The following is a 23,425-nucleotide window of genomic DNA, read 5'->3' as shown; positions in this document are numbered from 1 at the left end:
TCGCCTGCGACCTTGTGATGGCCAATGTTGCTATTTTCAGCACAGGAAGTTTAACCTACTTATCTTCGCTTGCCTCCTGCTTTTTCTCTTGGCTCACCTTTACGGTCACTCCCAGCTCTGACTTGTATTTTTACTCCACTCAGCTTTTTAATTCACAACTGCCCAAAATACAAAATACTAATGTTGGCTTCAGCGTATCACACTCCACTGTCCGGGTGCCATGTTTTGTTGTTGTCTATCAATTCTCACATCCCTTCACTTGCTTCCTGTTCCACTCAGGATTGAATACAAAGTCACCAGTGCCTCCATGGAAATGCCCCCCTCTACCTCAAAGAACTGCTCACCCCCAAATCCTCCACACGACACCTCCGCTCCGGACAGGCTAACCTCCTCCAACATCCGAGGACAAAGCTACGAACAATGGGTGACCGGGCTTTCTGCTCCGCCGCTCCCAGTCTGTGGAACGCCCTCCCTGACCACCTGAGGGCACCACAGACTGTGGATGCTTTTAAAAAAAGCTTAAAATATACCCACACCCAACATTTCAGATTTAAACCACAGGTCCATCATCCGACTGGCAAACATGATAGTCCAGGATATCACTCACCCACTACACCAGTGGTTCTCAACCTTTTTTCAGTGATGTACTACCTGTGAACATTTTTTTTAATTCAAGTACCCCCTAATCAGAGCAAAGCATTTTTGGTTGAAAAAAAGAGATAAAGAAGTAAAATACAGCACTATGTCATCAGTTTCTGATTTATTAAATTGTATAACAGAGCAAAATATTGCTCATTTGTAGTAGTCTTTCTTGAATTATTTGGAAAAAAATATATAAAAATAACTAAAAACTTGTTGAAAAATAAACAAGTGATTCAATTATAAATAAAGATTTCTACACATAGAAGTAATCATCAACTTAAAGTGCCCTCTTTGGGGATTGTAATAGAGATCCATCTGGATTCATAAACTTAATTCTTAACATTTATTTTGTTGAAGTATTATCAATAAATATATTTTTGAATTGTTGCTATTTTTAGAATATTTAAAAAAAATCTCACGTACCCCTTGGCATACCTTCAAGTACCCCCAGGGGTACGCGCACCCCCATTTGAGAACCACTGCACTACACCAATACATCATCCCACTACCATCAGGGCGCAGGTACAGAACCATCAAATTCCGGAGGGACCGCCTCAGGAAAAGCCTTATCCCTGCAGCTATAGCCGCCCTTAACAGCAGGCCCGGCCGACCTGTCTGACAAGCCTGTAAATGTGTGTTGGTCATGTATGATGTCTTTTTGTTATTTTTGTTTCGTAATGTGTAATGTCTATTGCTCAAATGTACGGCAGTGAAAATGAATTTCCCCAACGGGGACCAATAAATCTAAATCTAAAAACCCTTCTTTTTAAAAAAGCCTTTTTTTTAGATATATGCATACTAGTTCTAGTTATTAGGCTGTTTGTTTTTATTTGTATTTATTTTTATCGTCTTTTCATTATTTTTTAATACTCTGTAACACTTTGAGGTTGTTTGCTCAATGTAAAGGGTTTTTTACAAATAAAATATATTATTATTATTATTATTATTATTATTAATAAATAACTTTCCAGTAACCGGTAGGACAGAGCTGGGCAAATATTTTCACCCGGGGGCCACATTGAGAGAAAAAATGTGTCTGGCGGGGACAATGTTTATGTGTGTATAAATGATATATCCACATTTAGCTGTAAAAATCTGCTGACCAAGCAGAAGCAGCCGCCGGCTTATAGCGTGTCAACAATAGCAGCGTAAGCTAGCATTAGCTCACTGCTATCAATGCGCCGCTAAAGTAGTCGGTCTGTGTAATATTATAATAACAATATCACTCATATTTAGTTAATTTTTAGGTCACGACATGTAAATGGAGTATTGTTGGCAGTTTCTGGATGTGTTTATAGAGGTTTATAGAGGACCCTCCATCTGTTGACTCAAATGTTAGCTATTTATTTATGATTTAGAATGCATACAAAAAGCCAAACATGTTCATAGGTATTGTTAGAATAATTGTATCTAAGTTATCACAAAACTTTGTGTTGCCATGAGTTCCTGGCGAGCAGACAAAAGCTGTCTTTGATCCTACCAAGAAGAAGGCTTGTAAAACTCCACTGTGTAGGATGGGAATGAACATGAAGGTGTTCTGTTTCTTTGATGTTTTGTAATCCACAGAAAGATTTTGTCTTGACCCGAGAGCTACAAAGCAGGACCTGACTCCCCTCAGGGAGCTTTTCTTTGAACTGTTTTACGACCTTTTCTTTGATCTGTTTGTATTCAAAGGCGATGGCTGTTTACGACCCCCCTCCCTTAGAAACAGCTGTTGCCATATAATCAGGGAAAGTCCAAATAAAAGAGGAGGCGTACAATCTTCCGTCAGAGCGTGGAACACTGTGCAAGGGTACAGGTGTACGCGTTTCTCCTCATTGAGCCAAATTTAATTCTGTCTCTGTTTAATTCCTTGCTTCTTGTCTTGTTTAATAGATGTCATCAGTGTTTGAACTAGGGCTGCAACAACTAATCGATTAAATCGATTAAAATTGATTATAAAAATAGTTGGCGATTAATTTAGTCATCGATTCGTTGGATCTATGCTATGCGCATGCGCAGAGGCAATTTATTTATTTATTTTTTAAAATTTTTTATTTATTTATTTCATTTTATTTTTTATAAAACTTTATTTATAAACTGCAACATGTACAAACAGCTGAGAAACAATAATCAAAATAAATATGGTGCCAGTATGCTGTTTTTTTCAATAAAATACTGGAAAGGATAGAAATGTAGTTTGTCTCTTTTATCCGATTATTAATCGAAGTAATAATCGACAGAATAATCGGTTATCAAATGAATCGTTAGTTGCAGCCCTAGTTTGAACCTGACAGGTATTGTGAATGATAAACAGCACATCTTTCACATTTTTGCATATTTCCAGTATGCCTGCTCTAATAATATGGTCAGAGTGCAGACGTAGAATCTGAGGAAATTGCGAAGATTTTGGCGGAATGTTCAAAATGGCCGACTGAACTTGTGGCATTTTGTGATGTTTAGACGGTATTTTCACACACTTTGCGAATTGTAAATACAATTGGATATGCTTTAATGGACACAATGAAAGACAATTAAGCGTATAAAGTCAACTTGTTTTTCTATTTTACTGCTACTTTTAAATCAGTGTCATGATTTTATAGATTCCCTAACTAAATAATGGTTTACAACACGGACTCTTCTCCTTATTCTCAGTTTGTGGCAAATAAGTGTCTGTCGTAAAAAAGGGATTAAAAAGAAAAGTTTTAAAACTGGAGGATAATCCTGTGAGGGCACGACGTAAATGTCCTTCCAAACCATCTCATTCACTTGATTAACGGGAGGCACAAAAACGTTGAATTGACTTTTATAACGCCAATTGCCGCCTCCAACTCCAAATCCCCGGCTCCCTGTGAGGACTGCGGAGGCAACGAGTCCAGACACAGCCGCGGAGTCTGCGCTCCCACGACAGTCATTTTGGGAATCGAGCCGGCCTCGGTTCATTGTACGGCGGCGTGACCTTAATCAATCAACTCTTCCAGGCCTCCGTTCGGGTGAGAGACGGTCTCGGAGGACACCCGCAGATTACACAAACCGCCATCTCCGAGGCGCTAGAAAATAAACAGGATTAAGCGGCTGTCTGTCGCAGTCCGTCACGTTGGCCTCCCTTCCTGGATTTTCTAGGAAACACGGAGGTTTGACCGCGGACCTGTGACACCTCCAGCCCCCCCGGGTCAGACCGCATTGGTGCGCTAATTAATTCGCTCGATCCCTCTTCGCTTAAAAGAATCCAATCAAACGGGAAGCTGACTGAGGAGGAGCCGGAAGTGACAGTGCGAACTCACTCCTGACCGAGGGCCCATCGACACAAAAGGCACTGACCCATACCTTCCGGTCCTGAGTCGCGGCTCTAATGGTGTATCGGAGCTGAGCCGCGAATGGCTAATGACTAACACCGGCTTCACATAAATGGCACCAAAGTCAATGTGCGCCCTAATAAACCCTCCCCCCACCACAAACGCCTTTTGTGCCCTCGTTCGCTCCACTCGGACGACCTGGTTGCTGTGATGAATATAATAGTCGGACAAGAGTAATTGCCATTGATTAATTACCGTATTTCCCGGGCCATAGGGCGCACCGGATTATAAGGCGCACTGCCTATGAATGGTCTATTTTTGATCTTTTCCATACATCCATCCATCCATTTTCTACCGCTAATTCCCTTCGGGGGCGCTGGAGCCTATCTCAGCTACAATCGGGCGGAAGGCGGGGTACACCCTGGACAAGTCGCCACCTCATCGCAGGGCCAACACAGATAGATAGATACAGTCGTGCTCAAATGTTTACTTGTAAAGAACAATGTTGTCAAGAATGTCTTGAGTTTCCAATAATTTTGGAGCACATATGTACTTTTGTCACAAAAACATTCATGAAGTTTGGTTCTTTTATGAATTTATTATGGGTTTAAAGAAAATGCGAGCAAATAGCTCAATTTTTGTTTCACGGACAAAGATAAGACCTTCTGGAGGAAAGTTCTGTGGTCAGATGAAACAAAAATGGAGCTGTTTGGCCACAATACCCAGCAATATGTTTGGAGGAGAAAAGGTGAGGTCGTTAATCCCAGGAACACCATACCTACCGTCAAGCATGGTGGTGGTAGTATTATGCTCTGGGCCTGTTTTGCTGCCAATGGAACTGGTGCTTTACAGAGAGTAAATGGGACAATGAAAAAGGAGGATTACCTCCAAATTCTTCAGGACAAGCTAAAATCACCAGCCCGGAGGTTGGGTCTTGGGTGCAGTTGGGTGATCCAACAGGACAATGACCCCAAACACATGTCAAAAGTGGTAAAGGAATGGCTAAATCGGGCTAGAATGAAGGTTTTAGAATGGCCTTCCCAAAGTCCTGGCTTAAATGTGTGGACAATGCTGAAGAAACAAGTCCATGTCAGAAAACCAACACATTTAGCTGAACTGCACCAATTTTGTCAAGAGGAGTGGTCAAAAATTCAAGCAGAAGCTTGTGGATGGCTACCAACCCCCTTGCCCCAACCGCCTCCACATCCCACCCCCGGATTGTAAATAATGTAAATAATTCAATGTATATACTCTGATGATTAAATTGTGTGATGACTGTATTATGCTGATAGTATATATTTGTACCATGAATTGATTAACGTGAACCCCGACTTAAACAAGTTGAAAAACTTATTGGGGTGTTACCATTTAGTGGTCAATTGTACGGAATATGTACTGTACTGTGCAATCTACTAATAAAAAGTTTCAATCAATCAATCCATCAAACCAAAAGTGCCTTATTGCAGTGAAACTTGCCAAAACATTGCTGTATGTATACTTTTGACCCAGCACATTTGCGCACATTTTCAGCAGACCCATAATAAATTCATAAAAGAAGCAAACTTCATGAATGTTTTTTGTGACCAACAAGTATGTGCTCCAATCACTACATCACAAAAACGTTACACTACTTTATATTAGAAATGGCAACAGTGGAGGATGAATGTCACATAACAAGAAGATAAGAGAAAAAGAAGAAGCTTATCGACTACAAAGGCGGACGCGCACAAATTTTCAGGACTTATGCAGATCCCAAATACACATCAGCAGGTACCACAAGGTAAGAAAAGTTGCTTTTGCATAATATTATGAAACAAAACACCAGATAATATGTCTTACCTTATGCACACACCATAATAATACTCCTATGTTGAAGCACAGTACAATCCATCAAGCGGTGTGGCTTCATAGCTTACCAAAGTCCTACTAAAACATTCTGACAGATTTTTGAGCGCCGTGTGTAATGTTCTATATTTTCAATGGAACATATAACCTTTTTGTGTTGTTTACTTGAGTCATATTGCAGCCTACACGTATCTCTTATGTTTGACTGCCATCTACTGGTCACACTTATCATTACACCATGTACCAAATAAAATAGCTTTGAGGTCGGTAAGCAAAACCAGAATTATTCCGTACATTAGGCGCACCGGGTTACAAGGCGCACTGTCCATGATTTGATGGGGGGAAAAAATGATTTTAAGTGCGCCTTATAGTCAGGAAAATACGGTAGTCATATTTAGGGCCTGATTTACGAAGTTTCAAACAAAAACATGAAGAAAATAAAATGGCGTGCGCTGTGCGTGGGTGTGTTGCGTGTGATCTACTAAGACCGCGTCAACATGTGACACTCAGATGTACAATTGGAGGGCAATGAGTGTAAATGTTAGGTATAAACCAAAAAAAAGAACCCATTTCTTTACTATTATTTTTTATTATTTCGTTATTTTTTTGGTATCTTGGGACTAAAACAACCTTGGGACTAAAACTATGTTGGGACTAAAACAGCAATGTGAGGACAAATATTAAAGTTTCATAATATTTAAATATAAAAATAAACTATTTTACTCCAAAGGGCCTTTTAGGACATTTTTATGTCGCCGTATATATTATTTTCTTGTTTTTTTTAATCTTGTGATTTTTATCTCATTCAAGCTAGCTTATTCTAAATACTTAAGCACTTTTAGATTTCTTTGGAACATACAATGCATTACAAATAAAAATGTATTATTACTATGTATTATATCAGTGTTTTGGGGGCCCCATTGTTTGTGCTACTGTTATTTTTACAGTATCATTGTTTTTACAGCGCATTACTGTGAATGGAAAATTTTACTTTTACAGGAAAATTCAGAAGACTGAGCTGACAGTTTGTTTGTTTTTTTAGCGTCAAATCTACAGCCATTGCTTTTACAGTGTATTATTGTTATTTGAAAAACGCTACCGCTGTTATTTTTAAAGTAAAATATACAGTCATTGTTTTCACAGTGCATTCCCAGCAGGCACACGACGTTGATACAACGTTGATTATACATACATGTCCTTTAAAACTGACTCCGAAACAATGTTGCAAAATCGTTGTATTTGTAAATTGAGACAACGTGGGTGTCTAACGTTGTTGGTTGGGATATTACCAAATTTCAATGGTCAAATCAACGTCACAACCTGACATTGAATAAACGTTGTCAAAAACATGTTTCAATGTTGTATTTGTGTTGTAGAATATTGGTTGGGAAATGACCAAATTTCTATGGTCAAATCAACATCAGAACCCGACATTGATTAAACGTTGTCAAAAAGCATGTTGTTGTAACGTTGTATTTGTGTTGATAAATATTGGTTGGGAAATGACCAAATTTGAACGGTCATAACAACGTCGCAACCTGATATTAAATAAACATTGTCGAAAAGCATGTTTCAACATTGTATTTGTGTTGTAGAATATTGGTTAGGAAAATGACCAAATTTCAATGGTCAAAACCACGTCACAACCTGACATTGATTAAACGTTGTCAAAAATCATGTTGTTTCAACGTTGTGTTTGTGTTGTAGAATATTGGTTGGGAAATGGCCAAAATCCAATGGTCAAATCAATGTCAGAACCCAACATTGATTAAATTTCATGAAAAAGCATGTTGTTTTAACGTTGTATTTGTGTTGTAGAATATTGGTTGGAAATGACCAAAATTCAATGGTCAAATCAACATCAGTCCCGAACATTGATTAAACGACGTCAAAAATCATGTTGTTTTAATGTTGTATTTTTGTTGTACAATATAGGTTGAAAAACGAACAAAATTCAATGATGGAATCAACGTCAGAACCTGACAATGATTAAACGTCCTCAAAAAGCATGTTGTTTTAACGTTGTATTTGTGTTGTAGAATATTGGTTGGGAAAGCACCAAATTTGTAACAGTCAAATCAACGTCACAACCCAACATTGATTTAATGTCGTCCAAAAGCATGTTGTTTTAACGTTGTATTTGTGTTGTAGAATATTGGTTGGGAAATGGCCAAAATTCAATGGTCAAATCTATGTCAGAACCCAACATTGATTAAATTTCATGAAAAATCATGTTGTTTTAATGTTGTATTTGTGTTGTAGAATATTGGTTGAAAAATGACCAAAATTCAATGATCGAATCAACGTCAGAACCTGACATTGAATAAACGTCGTCAAAAAGCATGTTGTTTTAACGTTGTATTTGTGTTGTACAATATAGGTTGAAAAATGACCAAAATTCAATGATGGAATCAACGTCAGAACCTGACATTGATTAAACGTCCTCAAAAAGCATGTTGTTTTAACGTTGTATTTGTGTTGTACAATATAGGTTGAAAAACGACCAAAATTCAATGATCGAATCAACGTCAGAACCTGACATTGAATAAACGTCGTCAAAAAGCATGTTGTTTTAACGTTGTATTTGTGTTGTAGAATATTGGTTGAAAAACGACCAAAATTCAATGATGGAATCAACGTCAGAACCTGACATTGATTAAACGTCGTCAAAAAGCATGTTGTTTTAACGTTGTATTTGTGTTGTAGGATATAGGTTGAAAAACGACCAAAATTCAATGATGGAATCAACGTCAGAACCTGACATTGATTAAACATCTTCAAAAAGCATGTTGTGTCAACGTTGTATTTTTATTGCAAAATATTGGTTGGGAAATGACCAAAATTCAATGATCAAGTCAACGTCAGAACCTGACATCAAATAAACGTTGTCAAAAAGCATGTTGTTTCAACGTTATGTTTGTGTTGTAGAATATTGGTTGGGAAATGACCAAAATTCAATGATCGAATCAACGTCAGAACCCAACATTGATTATAACGTCGTCAAAAAGCACGTTGTTTCAACGTTGTACTTGTGTTGCTCGACATCGGGACCTAAATTTACAAGTTCTCAACGTTGTTTCAATGTCTTGTGCCTGCTGGGTTAGTGTAAATAGAAAAACTGTACCACTGTGACAGTAAAATCTACAGTCATTGTTGTCACAGTGCATTACTGTAAATGGAAAAGGAACATTTAAAAATTTAGGCAATTGAGCTGCAAGGGTTTTTTTTCTCGTCAATCCTGCGGTCCTTGTTTTTTACAGTACATTACAGTAAATGAAACATTGAATTACTGTTATTTTTACAGTAAAACAACAGAGCGCCCAATTTTGTTTTGTTTTACTGTAAAATCTACAGTGGTTTTTATAGTACATGGAAAAAACCTACCACTTATTTGCTCTGGTAAAAAGTCCGGTGACCGAGCTGTAATTTTGATTAGATTTTTTATAGAGTGCAAGATGAAGACTTTAGACCCTGAGAGAAGTAAGAGGTCTGGCCTAATCCACCACGGAGGTGAAGTTGTTTACAAATAAAGATGAAGTAGATCTTCACAGAAGACGCGTTACCATGGCAACAAATGCATCGCCACTCTCTTCTCCTTTCTTAGTGTTCCCGCAAAGTCCTGCATCCTCACCATCTGCGTGATCACCTGCACTTACCCTCTACCGATCTGATCCTCCTCCTCCTTTTTTTTTTTTTCTGGCTGCGCGTTAACCGTCTACAGAGGGAACGCTGCAAAAGTGCCAAAGCCACAAGCGTCCCTGGAACAAACACGGAACACCTAGAGCACCTCGTCAAAGTCCAAGGCAGGCGAGGTGGACCACGACAAGGGAACCGGCCGGACTTGTAGGCAACGTGCACGACGGCAATGTCAACTGGTTTGGGGAAAAAACAAGGCAACAGGGAAGGTTGCCATGACGACATTGATGAACACGTGCACAGCGGGGGGGCGAGGAAGTCAACCATCATGCTGGCAGGTCCATTAGCACGCAACCAGAGTGGGTCAGTCTAGAACAGGGGTGTCCAAAGTGAGGCCCGGGGCTATTTTTAGTGGGTTTCCTTTATTTAAAACTGGCATTGCTCAAAAAATAGAAATTAATACAAATCTATGTTATGAATGATTTACATATTTAAAGCTCTAATTACTGCCAATCAAATTATGTATTTTAAAATTATTTCGGAAAAATATTGCATATTAATATTTGCCATTAAAACAAGGTTTTGGCAAAAAGGGCAAAACAAAAACACACAAAAACAGAAAAAAAAGATAAATATGTGTAGTTGACGAATAGATCTGAAGTTGATCTAGAGATTTAACCTCAAAGTAAAAAATAAATAAATATATGACTTATTTTTAACACTTGTATCAGTAGGGGCCCTTTTTGATCTCAAATAATTTTTGTGGAATTTTTTTTTTAACTGTCATTGCTCAAAAAGTAATAAAGTAAAATCAATGATGTTATGAGTTATTTACTTATTTAAGGCTCCAATTACTTCACATCAAATATTTCAATTTAAAAATATTGTATATTTTGTGTGTTTGCCTTTGAAAACAGGGTTTTGACAAACACAAAAAAAACATAAAAAATAATAAAAACTTATAATCGACATTGATCTTGAGATTTAAGCGATAAAAGTAAAAAAAAATATATATATATATAAAAAAAACTAACTTATTTTTAACACGTTTATGAGTGGGGCCCTTTTGTATCCCCAAGAAACGTAGTGGGGTTTCTTTTTTTTTTTAAATTGTCATTGTTGAAAAAAATAAAATACAATCAATGTTATGAATTAGTGACCTAATTAATGCTACAATGAAATATTTCACTTTGAAAATATTTTGTGGAAAATATTGACTATTTTGTGTTTGCCATTAAAAACACGTTTTTGACAAAAAGGGCAAAAACACAAAAAAAATATTTAAAATTGATGAATAAGTATACTCTATAGATAGATCTGAAGTTGATCTAGAGATGTAACCACTGAAAGTAAAAAATCTATGACTTATTTTTAACACTTTTATGAGTGGGACCCTTTTAGGTCCACAATAATTTTAGAGGCATTTCTTTTTTAAACTGTCATTGTTGAAAAATAATATCAAATTAGAATCAATGATGTTATGAGTTATTTACTTATTCAAGGCTCCAATTACTACAATTTAACTTACTTTTAACACTTTTTTGAGTGGCACCCTTTTGGATCCCGAAGTGGGGTTTATTTGTTTAAAAACTGTCATTGTTGAAAAAATAATATATCAATCAATCATCAATCAATATTTATTTATATAGCCCTAAATCACAAGTGTCTCAAAGGGCTGCACAAGCCACAACGAGAGCCCACATTCAAATCAATGTTAGGCATTATTGATCTAATTAAGGCTACAATTACTTCATATCAAATATTTCACTTTGAAAATATTTTGTGGAAAATATTGACTATTTTGTGTTTGCCATTGAAAACAAGGTTTTGACTAAAAAGGCATAGAACAAGCACAAAAAAACCATAAAAAAATTATAAAAACTAAAACAAACAAATAGATCTGACATTGATCTTGAGATTATAACTTATTTTTGAAATGGGACCCTTTTGGATCCCCAAGAATCTTAGTAGGGTTTATTTTTTTTAGAATGTTATTGCACACAAAATAATAAATGATGTTATGAATTATTGACCTATTTAAGGCTCCAATTACATCACATCAAATATTCCACTTTGAAATATTTTTTTGGGGAAAAAAAATCGCATATTTTGTGTTTGCAATAAAAAAAACAGGTTTTCACAAAATCGGCATAAAACAAACACACAAAAAACATGAAAAATAATAAGCGTTAAAAGTAAAAAAATAAAATTAAAAAAATACTTATTTTTAACACTTTTCTGGGTGGGACCCTTTTGGATCCGCAATGATTCTTTGTTATTGTTCAAGAAAAATAATGAATCAAAATCAATATTGTTATAGATTATTGAACTATTCAAGGATTCAATTGCTTCACAGCAAATATTCCACTTTGAAAAACTTTTTGGAAAAAACATTGCATATTTTAAGGTTCTTGCCATAAAAAAACAGAGCTTTTACAAGAAGGGCATAAAAAATGAAACAACCTTACATTAATAAATAGACCTGGGGCCGTACTTATCAAGCTTCTTAGAATTACTCCTAAGAAGTCTGCTAAGAGTTGACTTAAGAGTAAATAAATTCTTCGCTGAAAGCTGCACTTAAAAGTTAGTTATCAAGCGTCTTACTCACACTTTCAGCGAAGTGTAGGACTGAATCTTAAGTGTCACACTCAGAGCTGAATTACGACATTACTATGTGCCGTAAACGGAATTTTAGGTGACGTCATTTCTGTGTCCATAGAAATGACCAATCACGGAATGGAATCCGTTGTCTAAGAATAAAGAAATATCTTGGAAATATTTAAGTGGACAATGGGAGTGTATATTTTGACAATAAACTACAAAATAATACAAAACAAACTAGTCCCCGCCGGCACTCACGCTACCGCTCCCTCTCTTCTATCGCCCACACACTCACTGACGTCACTCACCTCACATGCTGTCACCTATTAAAGGGCCACACACATACGCTACTCTCATAACATTTTCTTTCCAATTCATTAATTAGGCAACTAATTTGAAACTGGTGTGGGTGGCTCTATATATACTAGCTCACTGCAGACACATGCAGAAATCAACAAGGAATCGAAAAGTATTAAATCTGTGACAAAAATAATTTTCGCTCTGTCTAAACGATACCGTTTGATCAGATGCTCGTCATCAAAAAAAACAACATTGTTCCGTTCTCTGAACGTTCGCGCACGTCTCTCTCGCCTCAGTGCCATCCCCTGCTGGCAACTCCTAACCACCTAAGACACCTCTGAAGGTCTCTTAAATATCGTGGAGAGTAGGAGTGATTCTTAGACTTAAGAACGTTGATAAAAAGCTTTTATTCTTAAGTTTGAGAGTAGGACTAAATTTCGCAAATTCTCAGGACTTAAGTGTAAAATGGCACTCTAAGAAGCTTGATAAGTACGGCCCCTGAAGTCCATCTAGAGAGTCAAGCGTAGAATTTAAAAAAATATATATTTTTAAAACATTTTATGACTGAGACCCTTCTGGTCCAAATCTACGGAGAGAACCTAAAGGTAAAACTTTTTTTACATATTGTATTGGTTTTGAAAATGAAAAATACCAACATGGCCGCAGCATGCTTTAGTTCCCAGTGAGCGGCCCTCACGTTTGGACAGCCCTGACTCTTGTTTCGGCCCCAAACTGCCAAAAAGCCTTTTTCCATCACGTCGTGTATTCTTTTTATAACAACTTTTCATACGTCACACGCACAACAACAACAACAACACGAAAAATCCTCATCTTTTTCCGCGTCAATACTTAACGAGCGCAGCACAGTTTGGTTGGATGCTTGACTAATGACCAGACCTTGGCACCGGGACCCTGCGAATAATGACCAGACATTGGCACCGCTACCCCGCGGCCGTAATCCGACTAACAGGGATGCCATGTAAATGTATGTTACGCTAACAGCTCACCGGCCTGACCCCTGGTAGGAGTCCCCTAATTAGCCCCCGCCCCCCCCGCCCCCCACTAAGTCCAGAAGAGTCCATGAGATGATGCGGCGGTGACTCACCGGCTCCTTAGCTTGCTGCGCGAGCACGGCGTAGGTGGATATCCTGCTGCACACGCATTTGCTTTGGATGCTGCTCGATGCCAGCGTTTGGCAGCCTTCTGTGCCCCAGTTCTCGGCGCCAGCTTCCCTGGAGGTGGGGAGAAATGGGTAGGTCGGGGTGGGGGGCGGGGGGTGTGGCGGCACAGGGGTGGGTGGGGGCACAAAGAAGTATCGTGAGCGTCACTGCTATCGGACGTTCTCAGCGAGTACCGCCCTATCCATGCACCAGCATAGTGACCAACATGGAAGTACAGTAGCGCAGTCGGCCCTGGTATTCATCAAAAACAAGGCAGACGTATATTCATTATTTTTTGTCCGTCCTGACATTACACACAGTTTGAACAGTAACACTGTGTTTGCATATTTAAGGAAGGGAACCACGGGATGGAGCCCACGTGCCACTAGCGCTACTGCTGCTCTAGGCTTTGGACGGTGCAAATTGGCAGCGGCACGTATTCATCATTAATTGTATAACCGGACTATAAGCTGCTACTTTTTTCCCTACACTTTGAACCCCGCGGCTTATAAGACAGTGCAGCTAATTTTCCTTTTCCTTTATTGAAAGCCATACTGCAAAAAGTATACACTGAAAAGGTGTGTTTTTTGTGCAACGGCGCAATCCCTTGGACAAGTTCGCTGCAGTGTCCTTCCATTTAGTGCTTTCAACCGGAAGTAAAAGTGTCGTTCCTTCTAGTCGTTCACAGCGTTTTTACTCGCATGGATTCCTCATTCATCACTCCAGGCAATGTTTGTAAGTTTTACAATATAACTGCAACAATTCATACTTACCAAACCGTCCCAGTGTCAGTGATTCCATGCATATTTCTACGCGCTATCGTAAAGTAATCAAGCTGGCGTCGCTAGCATAAGCTAATATGCTAACACGTTTTCGAGTAACTTACAATGGCATTATTTTTGTATTGTTTGACTTTCACAAATTCCTCAGTAAATTCACCAAAACGACACCGTGGAGTTATTAGCTAGTGGGTCCATGACGATGACTTCTGTTTTGTTTGGTCAGCCGTTTTACTGCCGTGTTACAGACACCGCTTGGAGACAATTAAGGTATGCAAATAAACATTAAAAAATATTTCCATGTAAATAACTCATTTCACAACGTATATATCTGAGGCTTATAGTCCGCTGCGGCTAATATATAGGAAAATATTTTTTTTGACACATGCTAACTTTTTGTATTTTTAGCTTATTTTGCAGACGTATAGCTAAAAGTCATACAACGTGGTACTTGACAAGACACTAACTGTTAGCATGCTAACAATAGCATGCTTTTTTTTAATCCAATTTTGCCGCCGGACACCTCAGTTGTATAAATTGGTATGTGACACGTGCTAACTGTTAACACGCTAGCATGCTAATTTAGCACGCTGACTAAGCCAAATTTTCAGCCGTACACTTCAGTCATATAACTTTGTTCGCGACATATGCCAACTGTTAGCACGCTATTTCATTCATTTGAATCTAAACTTAATGACTTTTGGTACTTGACGCCATCTGAGAAGTTGGCAAATTCTTCCCAGGTTATCATGCTACCGTTAGCATGCTAACATTTTAGCTCAGTTTGAGCATTTCAACCCAACATGTCATGGATTTTCAGACAGTCTCCATCTCGCAAGTTCGCTTACTTACTTAAAGTTGGTTTTGCATAATATTGTGAAACAAAACACCAGATAATATGTCTGCTAATAGGTGCCATTTTGCAGTCCTTATACACACCATAATGTTACTGGTATGTTGAAGCACAGTACAATCCATCAAGTGGTGTGGCTTCATAGCTTACCAAAGTCGTACTAGAAACATTTTGACAGATTTTTGAGCGCTGTGTGGAATGTTCTTTATTCTCAATGGAACATTTACCGTTTTGGTGTTGTTTACTGCCATCCTATTGCAGTCTACACACATCTCTTATGAATGACTGCCATCTACAGGTCACACGTATCGTTACACCATGTACCAAATAAAATTGCTTCGAGGTCAGTAAACACAACCAGAATTATGCCGTACATTAGGGACACTGTCGATTTTTGAGAAAATGAAAGGATCTCAGTGGCCTAGTGGTTAGAGTGTCCGCTCTGAGATGGGTAGGTTGTGAGTTCAAACCCCGGCCGAGTCATACCAAAGACTATAAAAATGGGAGCCATTACCTCCCTGCTTGGCACTCAGCATCAAAGGTTGGAATTGGGGATTAAATCACCAAAACTGATTACCGGGCGTGACCACCGCTGCTGCTCACTGCTCCTCTCACCTCCCAGGGGGTGATCAAGGGTGATGGGTCAAATGCAGAGAATAATTTCGCCACACCTAGTGTGTGTGTGTGACAATCATTGGTACTTTAACTTAACTTAAAGGCCTACTGAAAGCCACTACTACCGACCACGCAGTCTGATAGTTTATATATCAATGATGAAATCTTAACATTGCAACACATGCCAATACGGCCGGGTTAACTTATAAAGTGCAATTTTAAATTTCCCGCCAAACTTCCGGCTGAAACTGTTTCGATATGATGACGTATGTGCGTGACGTCAACAGTGGAAGCGGAAGTATTCGGAGCCCATTGAATCCAATACAAAAAGCTCTGTTTTTATCTCAAAATTCCACAGTATTCCGGACATCTGTGTTGGTGAATCTTTTGCAATTTGTTTAATGAACAATGGAGACTGCAAAGAAGAAAGCTGTAGGTGCGATCGGTGTATTAGCGGCGGACTACAGCAACACAACCAGGAGCACTTTGACGATAGCAGACGCGCTAGCCGAATGACCTCACATTGACGTCCTCCGTCTCCGGGCCGCCGACCGCATCGATGATCGGGTGAAGTACTTCGTCGTACCGTCGATCGCTGGAACGCAGGTGAGCACGGGTCGTGATGAGGAGATGAGAGCTGGCGTAGGTGCAGAGCTAATGTTTTTAGCATAGCTCTGTCGAGGTTCCGTAGCTAAGTTAGCTTCAATGGCGTCGTTAGCAACAGCATTATTACGCTTCGCCAGGCTGGAAAGCATTAACCGTGTAGTTACATGTCCATGGTTTAATAGTATTGTTGATCTTCTGTCCATCCTTCCAGTCAGGGACTTATTTGTTTTGTTTCTATATGCAGTAAAGCACGATGCTATCACGTTAGCTCAGTAGCTAAAGAGCTTCATCGATGTATTGTCGTGGAGATAAAAGTCACTGTGAATGTCGCGTTCTCGACTCTCATTTTCAAGAGGATATAGTATCCGAGGTGGTTTAAAATACAAATCCGTGATCCACAATAGAAAAAGGAGAGTGTGTGGAATCCAATTAGCCAGCTTGAACCTAAGTTACGGTCAGAGCGAAAAAAGATACGTCCTGCACTGCACTCTAGTCCTTCACTTTAACGTTCCTCATCCACAAATCTTTCATCCTCGCTCAAATTAATGGGGTGATCGTCGCTTTCTCGGTCCGAATCTCTCTCGCTGCTGGTGTAAACAATAGGAAAATATGAGCAGTCCTTCCGCCGGTGTCGTCACGCTACTTCCGGTAGGGGCAAGGCTTTTTTTTTATCAGCAACCAAAAGTTGCGAACTTTATCGTCGATGTTCTCTACTAAATCCTTTCAGCAAAAATATGGCAATATCGCGAAATGATCAAGTATGACACATAGAATGGATCTGCTATCCCCGTTTGAATAAAAACATTTCATTTCAGTAGGCCTTTAACTTAAGTGTGCTTTATAGTCCGAAAAATACGGTAATATGGGAAGCACTGAACGTTAGACAATAGGGCCCTGTTAAGTAGAAGTGTTACTTTCAGGACAAGGTCACACGCAGGCTTTCTCCACAGTATTACTGCAGTTTGTAATAGACATACAGAAAGTGTACATTTAAAAACCTTATTTAAATAGGACGGTCTACACCAGTTAATTGTAGATGCAGACTTAGTGGATCTTAGCAGTATGCTAATTATTGGGCATTATGAGTTAAGATTTCTAAGCATCAGATGGTTGTTGAGATGTTTAAATAAGTCGAAAATGTGAGAAGTTGGTTTGACGCAGCACTGTCATTAACAATGTTCATGCTGATAGTTGCGTTGGTCGGGGCTTTGTCTCCCCTGCACACCGGGGGCAGCGCTCCCTCCTCTGCGTCGCAGACTTCTCACTTTTGGGGATGTGAAGATAAAACAAATGTGATTCAAATAGAGGCCGGACTATAAATACATATGGATGGCTTGTCTCCAGCTCTCTTTTGCCGCGCAGAAAATTAAGCCAACAAATCCTGGATAGCTATAAACAGTGTCTGTCGTGTGTGTGCGTGTGTGTGTGTGTGTGTGTGTGTGTGTGTGTGTGTGTGTGTGTGTGTGTGTGTGGTGATGACGGCGCGATAGCGAGGTCCTGTCTCAAACAGTGGGGAGCGTCTGGTGGGATTTTCCTCCACAATAGAGGAAGAAAATAGGACTATTTCACTGCGAAAGCCTCCTGAAGGAATAACGTCTTTTTAGGGAAAAGGGAGTGCTTGTCCGACTAAACCACCACGAAATGAGATAATAATGGCGGACATTTATCCATGAAAATTTGGAGAAGACAAGACACTAACTGTTAGCATGCTAACAATAGCATGCTTTTTTTTTAATCCAATTTTGCCGGCGGACACCTCAGTTGTATAAATTGGTATGTGACATGTGCTAACTGTTAACACGCTAGCATGCTAATTTAGCACGCTGACTAAGCCAAATTTTCAGCCGTACACTTCAGTCATGTAACTTTGTTCGCGACATATGCCAACTGTTAGCACGCTATTTCATTAATTTGAATCTAAACTTAATGACTTTTGGTACTTGACGCCATCTGAGAAGTTGGCAAATTCTTCCCAGGTTATCATGCTACCGTTAGCATGCTAACATTTTAGCTCAGTTTGAGCATTTCAAACCAACATTTCATGGATTTTCAGACAGTCTCCATCTCGCAAGTTCGCTTACTTACTTAAAGTTGGTTTTGCATAAACAAACAAACAAAACACCAGATAATATGTCTGCTAATAGGTGCCATTTTGCAGTCCTTATACACACCATAATATTACTGGTATGTTGAAGCACAGTACAATCCATCAAGTGGTGTGGCTTCATAGCTTACCAAAGTCGTACTAAAAACATTTTGACAGATTTTTGAGCGCTGTGTGGAATGTTCTTTATCCTCAATGGAAATGAGATAATAATGGCGGACATTTATCCATGAAAATTTGGAGAAGCTGCTGATGGTGGGTTGACCGGAGATACCGCGGAAGCCCACCCTTCACGGTGAATGCTGTACATCAGGGGTGTCCAAACTTTTTGACTCATATATATATATATATATATATATATATATATATATATATGTATGTGTGGGAAAAAAATCACAAGACTATTTCATCTCTACAGGCCTGTTTCATGAGGGGTTTCCTCAATCCTCAGGAGATTTTCTCCTGAGGCCTGTAGAGATGAAATAGTCTTGTGATTTTTTTCCCACACATACATATTACGCTCTACCACGGTATCGAGCACTATTTTTTGGATAATCTAATTAAGACATATATATATGGTGCTTTACAGAGAGTAAATGGGACGATGAAAAAGGAGGATTACCTCCAAATTCTTCAGGACAAGCTAAAGTCATCAGCCCGGAGGTTGGGTCTTGGGGGCAGTTGGGTGTTCCAACAGGACAATGACCCCAAACACACGTCAAAAGTGGTAAAGGAATGGCTAAATCGGGCTAGAATGAAGGTTTTAGAATGGCCTTCCCAAAGTCCTGACTTAAACGTGTGGACAATGCTGAAGAAACAAGTCCATGTCAGAAAACCAACACATTTTGCTGAACTGCACCAATTTTGTCAAGAGGAGTGGTCAAAAATTCAAGCAGAAGCTTGTCAGAAGCTTGTGGATTCCACGGACTCTCCCTCATAGCAGCTGTCACATCATCCTGTCGGGTATTTACTTATAAAGTGACATTTCTTATTCAGTCTGGTGTTTCCTTATCTCATGTGCGATATGATTCTTTCCTCTTTTGTGCTCCCCCTTACAGTTCTTCCCGCTCCTACTGTGTTCTGTACTGCATATGAGTGTCTTCCATGTTGTACTAATCAAAATATTTCCTGTTAAATAATGATATTACCTCTGTCCTACTGAGAGGTAAAACATCACACAAAATTGAACGACAGGCAACATTCCCAAAAAGTCCAGTTCTCCTTCAAGCGCAAAAAATATGACTAAAGTGATTGTTTTCCAATCTTTGACTGTTGACCTTCCTCTAATTAAGACATGATAGATGTGTTTTAAACCAAACAATTGCCAATAAGTGGAGCGGATCCTGAGTGTTTTCGCTGCAAAGCGTCTCCAGCACATGCAGAGCGTGCACACTTAAGAGTGGGACCCTTTTGGATCCCCCATTATTCTTTTTTCAAAATGTCATTGCTCAAAAAATGATAGTGAATGAAAAGCAATGTTATGAATTATTGACCTATTCAAGGCTCCGCTTACTTCACACCAAATATTCCAATTCAAAAATATTTTGAGAGCCCTCTGAGAGTAACCTCCTTCTGTCCAGGTCTTCTAACTTCCAACTCTTAGTTTTCTCCTTTCTCCGCTGTGTTTCCCACTATGAATGATAGCATGTTCCACTGACTGTCCCTCATAGAAGCTGTCACATAATCCTGTCGGGTGTTTACTTATAAGGTGCAATGTCTTATTCAGTCTGGTGCGTCCTTATCTGATGCGCGATATGATTCCTTCCTCTTTTGTGCTCCCCCTTACAGTTCTTCCCGCTCCTACTGTGTTCTGTACTGCATGAGTGTCTTCCATGTTGTACTAATCAAAATATTTCCTTTTGAATAATGATATTGCCTCTGTCTTACTGAGAGGTAAGAAATTCCAAAAAAAAGTCCAGTTCCCTTTTTAAGTGCAAAAAAAATTGACTAAAGTCATTAAATTTCAATCTTGTACTGTTGACCTTCCTCTAATTAAGACATGATAGATTTGTTTTAAACCAAACAATTGCCAACAAGTGGAGCGGATCCTGAGTGTTTTCGCTGCAAAGCGTCTCCAGCACATGCAGAGCGTGCACACTTAAGAGTGGGACCCTTTTGGATCCCCATTAATCATTTTTCAAAACGTCATTGCTCAAAAAATAATAGTGAATGAAAATCAAAGTTATGAATTCTTGACCTATTCAAGGCTCCGCTTACTTCACACCAAATATTCCAATTCAAAAATAGTTTGAGAGCCCTTTTGTGCTCCCCCTTACAGTTCTTCCCGCTCCTACTGTGTTCTGTACTGCATATGAGTGTCTTCCATGTTGTACTAATCAAAATGTCTCCTTTAATTAATGATGTTGCCTCTGTCTTACTGAGAGGTAAACAATTTCAAAAAACATATCGTTCCCCTTTAAGCGCAAAAAAATATGACTAAAGTGATTGAATTCCAATCTTTTAGTGTTGACCTTCCTCTAATTAAGACATGATAGATGTGTTTTAAACCAAAACATTGCCAATAAGTGGAACGGATCCTGAGTGTTTTTTCGCTGCAAAGCGTCTCCAGCACATGCAGAGTGTGCACACTTAAGAGTGGGACCGTTTTGGATCCCCATTAATCTTTTTTCAAAACGTCATTGCTCAAAAAATAATAGTGAATGAAAATCGTGGTTATGAATTATTGACCTATTCAAGGCTCCGCTTACTTCAAACCAAATATTCCAATTTAAAAATATTTTGAGAGCCCTTTTGTGCTCCCCCTTACAGTTCTTCCCGCTCCTACTGTGTTCTGTACTGCATATGAGTGTCTTCCATGTTGTACTAATCAAAATATTTCCTGTTAAATAATGATATTACCTCTGTCCTACTGAGAGGTAAAACATCGCACAAAATTGAACGACAGGCAACATTCCCAAAAAGTCCAGTTCTCCTTCAAGCGCAAAAAATATGACTAAAGTGATTGTTTTCCAATCTTTGACTGTTGACCTTCCTCTAATTAAGACATAATAGATTTGTTTTAAACCCAAAAATCGCCAATGAGTGGAGTGTATCCTGAGTGTTTTCGCTGCAAAGCGTCTCCAGCACATGCAGAGCGTCTCCAGCACATGCAGAGCGTGCACACTTAAGAGTGGGACCCTTTTGGATCCCCCATTAATCTTTTTTCAAAACATCATTGCTCAAAAAAAAAAATAGTGAATGAAAAGTTATGAATTATTGACCTATTCAAGGCTCTGCTTACTTCACACCAAATATTCCAATTCAAAAACAGTTTGAGAGCCCTTTTGTGCTCCCCCTTACAGTTCTTCCCACTCCTACTGTGTTCTCTACTGCATATGAGTGTCTTCCATGTTGTACTAATCAAAATATTTCCTGTTAAATAATGATATTGCCTCTGTCCTACTGAGAGGTAAAACATTGCACGAAATTGAACGACAGGCAACATTCCCAAAAAGTCCAGTTCTCTCTTAAGTGCAAAAACATTGACTACAAAGATTGTATTCCAATCTTTGACTGTTGACCTTCCTCTAATTAAGACATAATAGATTTGTTTTAAACCAAACAATTGCCAAAAAGTGGAGCGGATCCTGAGTGTTTTCGCTGCAAAGCGTCTCCAGAGCGTGCACACCGTGGGACCCCTGAGGAAACAGAAGTTAAATTTGGCTCTTTCGGAGGGATCAATGGATGTTTGTTTTATTTTTGCATTTAAATGAAGCTGGGTTCCCAGATGTGCAAAACAGCTGCTCGCAGGTGCTCGCGAAGGCCACGTCATTTAAAAGTACACGGCGGCGCCGTCACAACAGGGCAGCGAGCGCGTCACGTCGCCGTCTTGATGTTGACACAGCTGCTGTTTGGTTGCCACTTTTACGAGGAAGGTTTTATTGCACGGATGTGGTTTCTGACATTATTTCAGGCACTTATCCCTCCGTGCACGCAGGGATAACAATGTTTCCGCTGCACATAATAGAAAAAGTGAAAGTTGTCTCCAACTGGAACAACAGGAAACACAAATATGATTTATTTCTGTCTTTTTAGGGACCGAGTGGCAAAAGCTTCGAAGGCTCTATTGGAATCGCTTTGTTTATTATTCTCCTCGCACTTCGATTATATTTCTGAGGAACTTAATATGTACGAAAACTCACCGATTTTTGCAAGTGTGTCCGATCCGGCAATTTTTTTTATATTTCTGGAGTCCCTAACAACAAATTTTAAAAGTGACTTTGTAGCGCCCCCTAGAAAATGACAAAAATGATCCCCCTGGCCAACAGTTTTATGTATCGACACAGAACTCGCTGGAGACGTCTATCATGCAGGGACGCACTTAAAGTCCCAAGAACCCGTGTTTGAAAACAAACAGGAAGTCGGCCATCTTGTTGTCCGTCAAGCTCCTCTTACGGCAGGGGTCGGCAACCCAAAATGTTGAAAGAGCCATTTTGGACCAAAAATACAAAAAATATCAGTTTTGAGCCGCAAAAAATTAAAAGCTTTTTACAAGTGATATAATGAAGGCAACACATGCCGTAAGTGTCTATATTAGCCTACTATCAAAATGACTTTTAGTCGCAGGCTGACACAAATCTTCGTTGACAGAAATGTTGAAATGTAATATTTATTCTACACATTTGTACAACATTGTGAAACATTAGTACATCAGTGGCAGTGTCTGCCCTGAGATCGGTAGGTTGTGAGTTCAAACTAGGGCTGCAACTAACAACTAATTTGATAATCGATTAATCTGTCGATGATTACTTCGATTAATCGATTAATAATCGGATAAAAGAGACAAACTACATTTCTATCCTTTCCAGTATTTTATTGAAAAAAAACAGCATACTGGCACCGTACTTATTTTGATTATTGTTTCTCAGCTGTTTGTACATGTTGCAGTTTATAAATAAAGGTTTATAAAAAATAAAAAATAATAAAAAAAATAAAATAAAAAAGTAGCCTCTGCGGATGCGCATAGCATAGATCCAACGAAACGATGACTAAATTAATTGCCAACTATT

At 39.0% G+C, this 23,425-nt stretch overlaps 1 protein-coding gene across 3 annotated transcripts in view; it reads right to left on the bottom strand.

Moving 5' to 3' along the window:
* adgrb2 (adhesion G protein-coupled receptor B2) overlaps window positions 1–23,425 on the bottom strand; it is a 536,693-nt gene that overhangs the window by 179,876 nt on the left and 333,392 nt on the right. For all 3 annotated transcript variants that reach the window (XM_062030114.1, XM_062030112.1, XM_062030113.1), the window contains exon 17: window positions 13,405–13,531. In XM_062030114.1, the coding sequence (XP_061886098.1) occupies window positions 13,405–13,531 (127 nt within the window). The remainder of the gene's footprint in view (window positions 1–13,404; window positions 13,532–23,425) is intronic.

The sequence above is a fragment of the Entelurus aequoreus genome, linkage group LG20, assembly GCF_033978785.1.
Source record: "Entelurus aequoreus isolate RoL-2023_Sb linkage group LG20, RoL_Eaeq_v1.1, whole genome shotgun sequence".
Lineage (NCBI taxonomy): Eukaryota > Metazoa > Chordata > Actinopteri > Syngnathiformes > Syngnathidae > Entelurus > Entelurus aequoreus.
The sequence above is the reverse complement of the archived record's forward strand: the minus strand, read 5'-3'. Positions and strand labels throughout refer to the sequence as shown.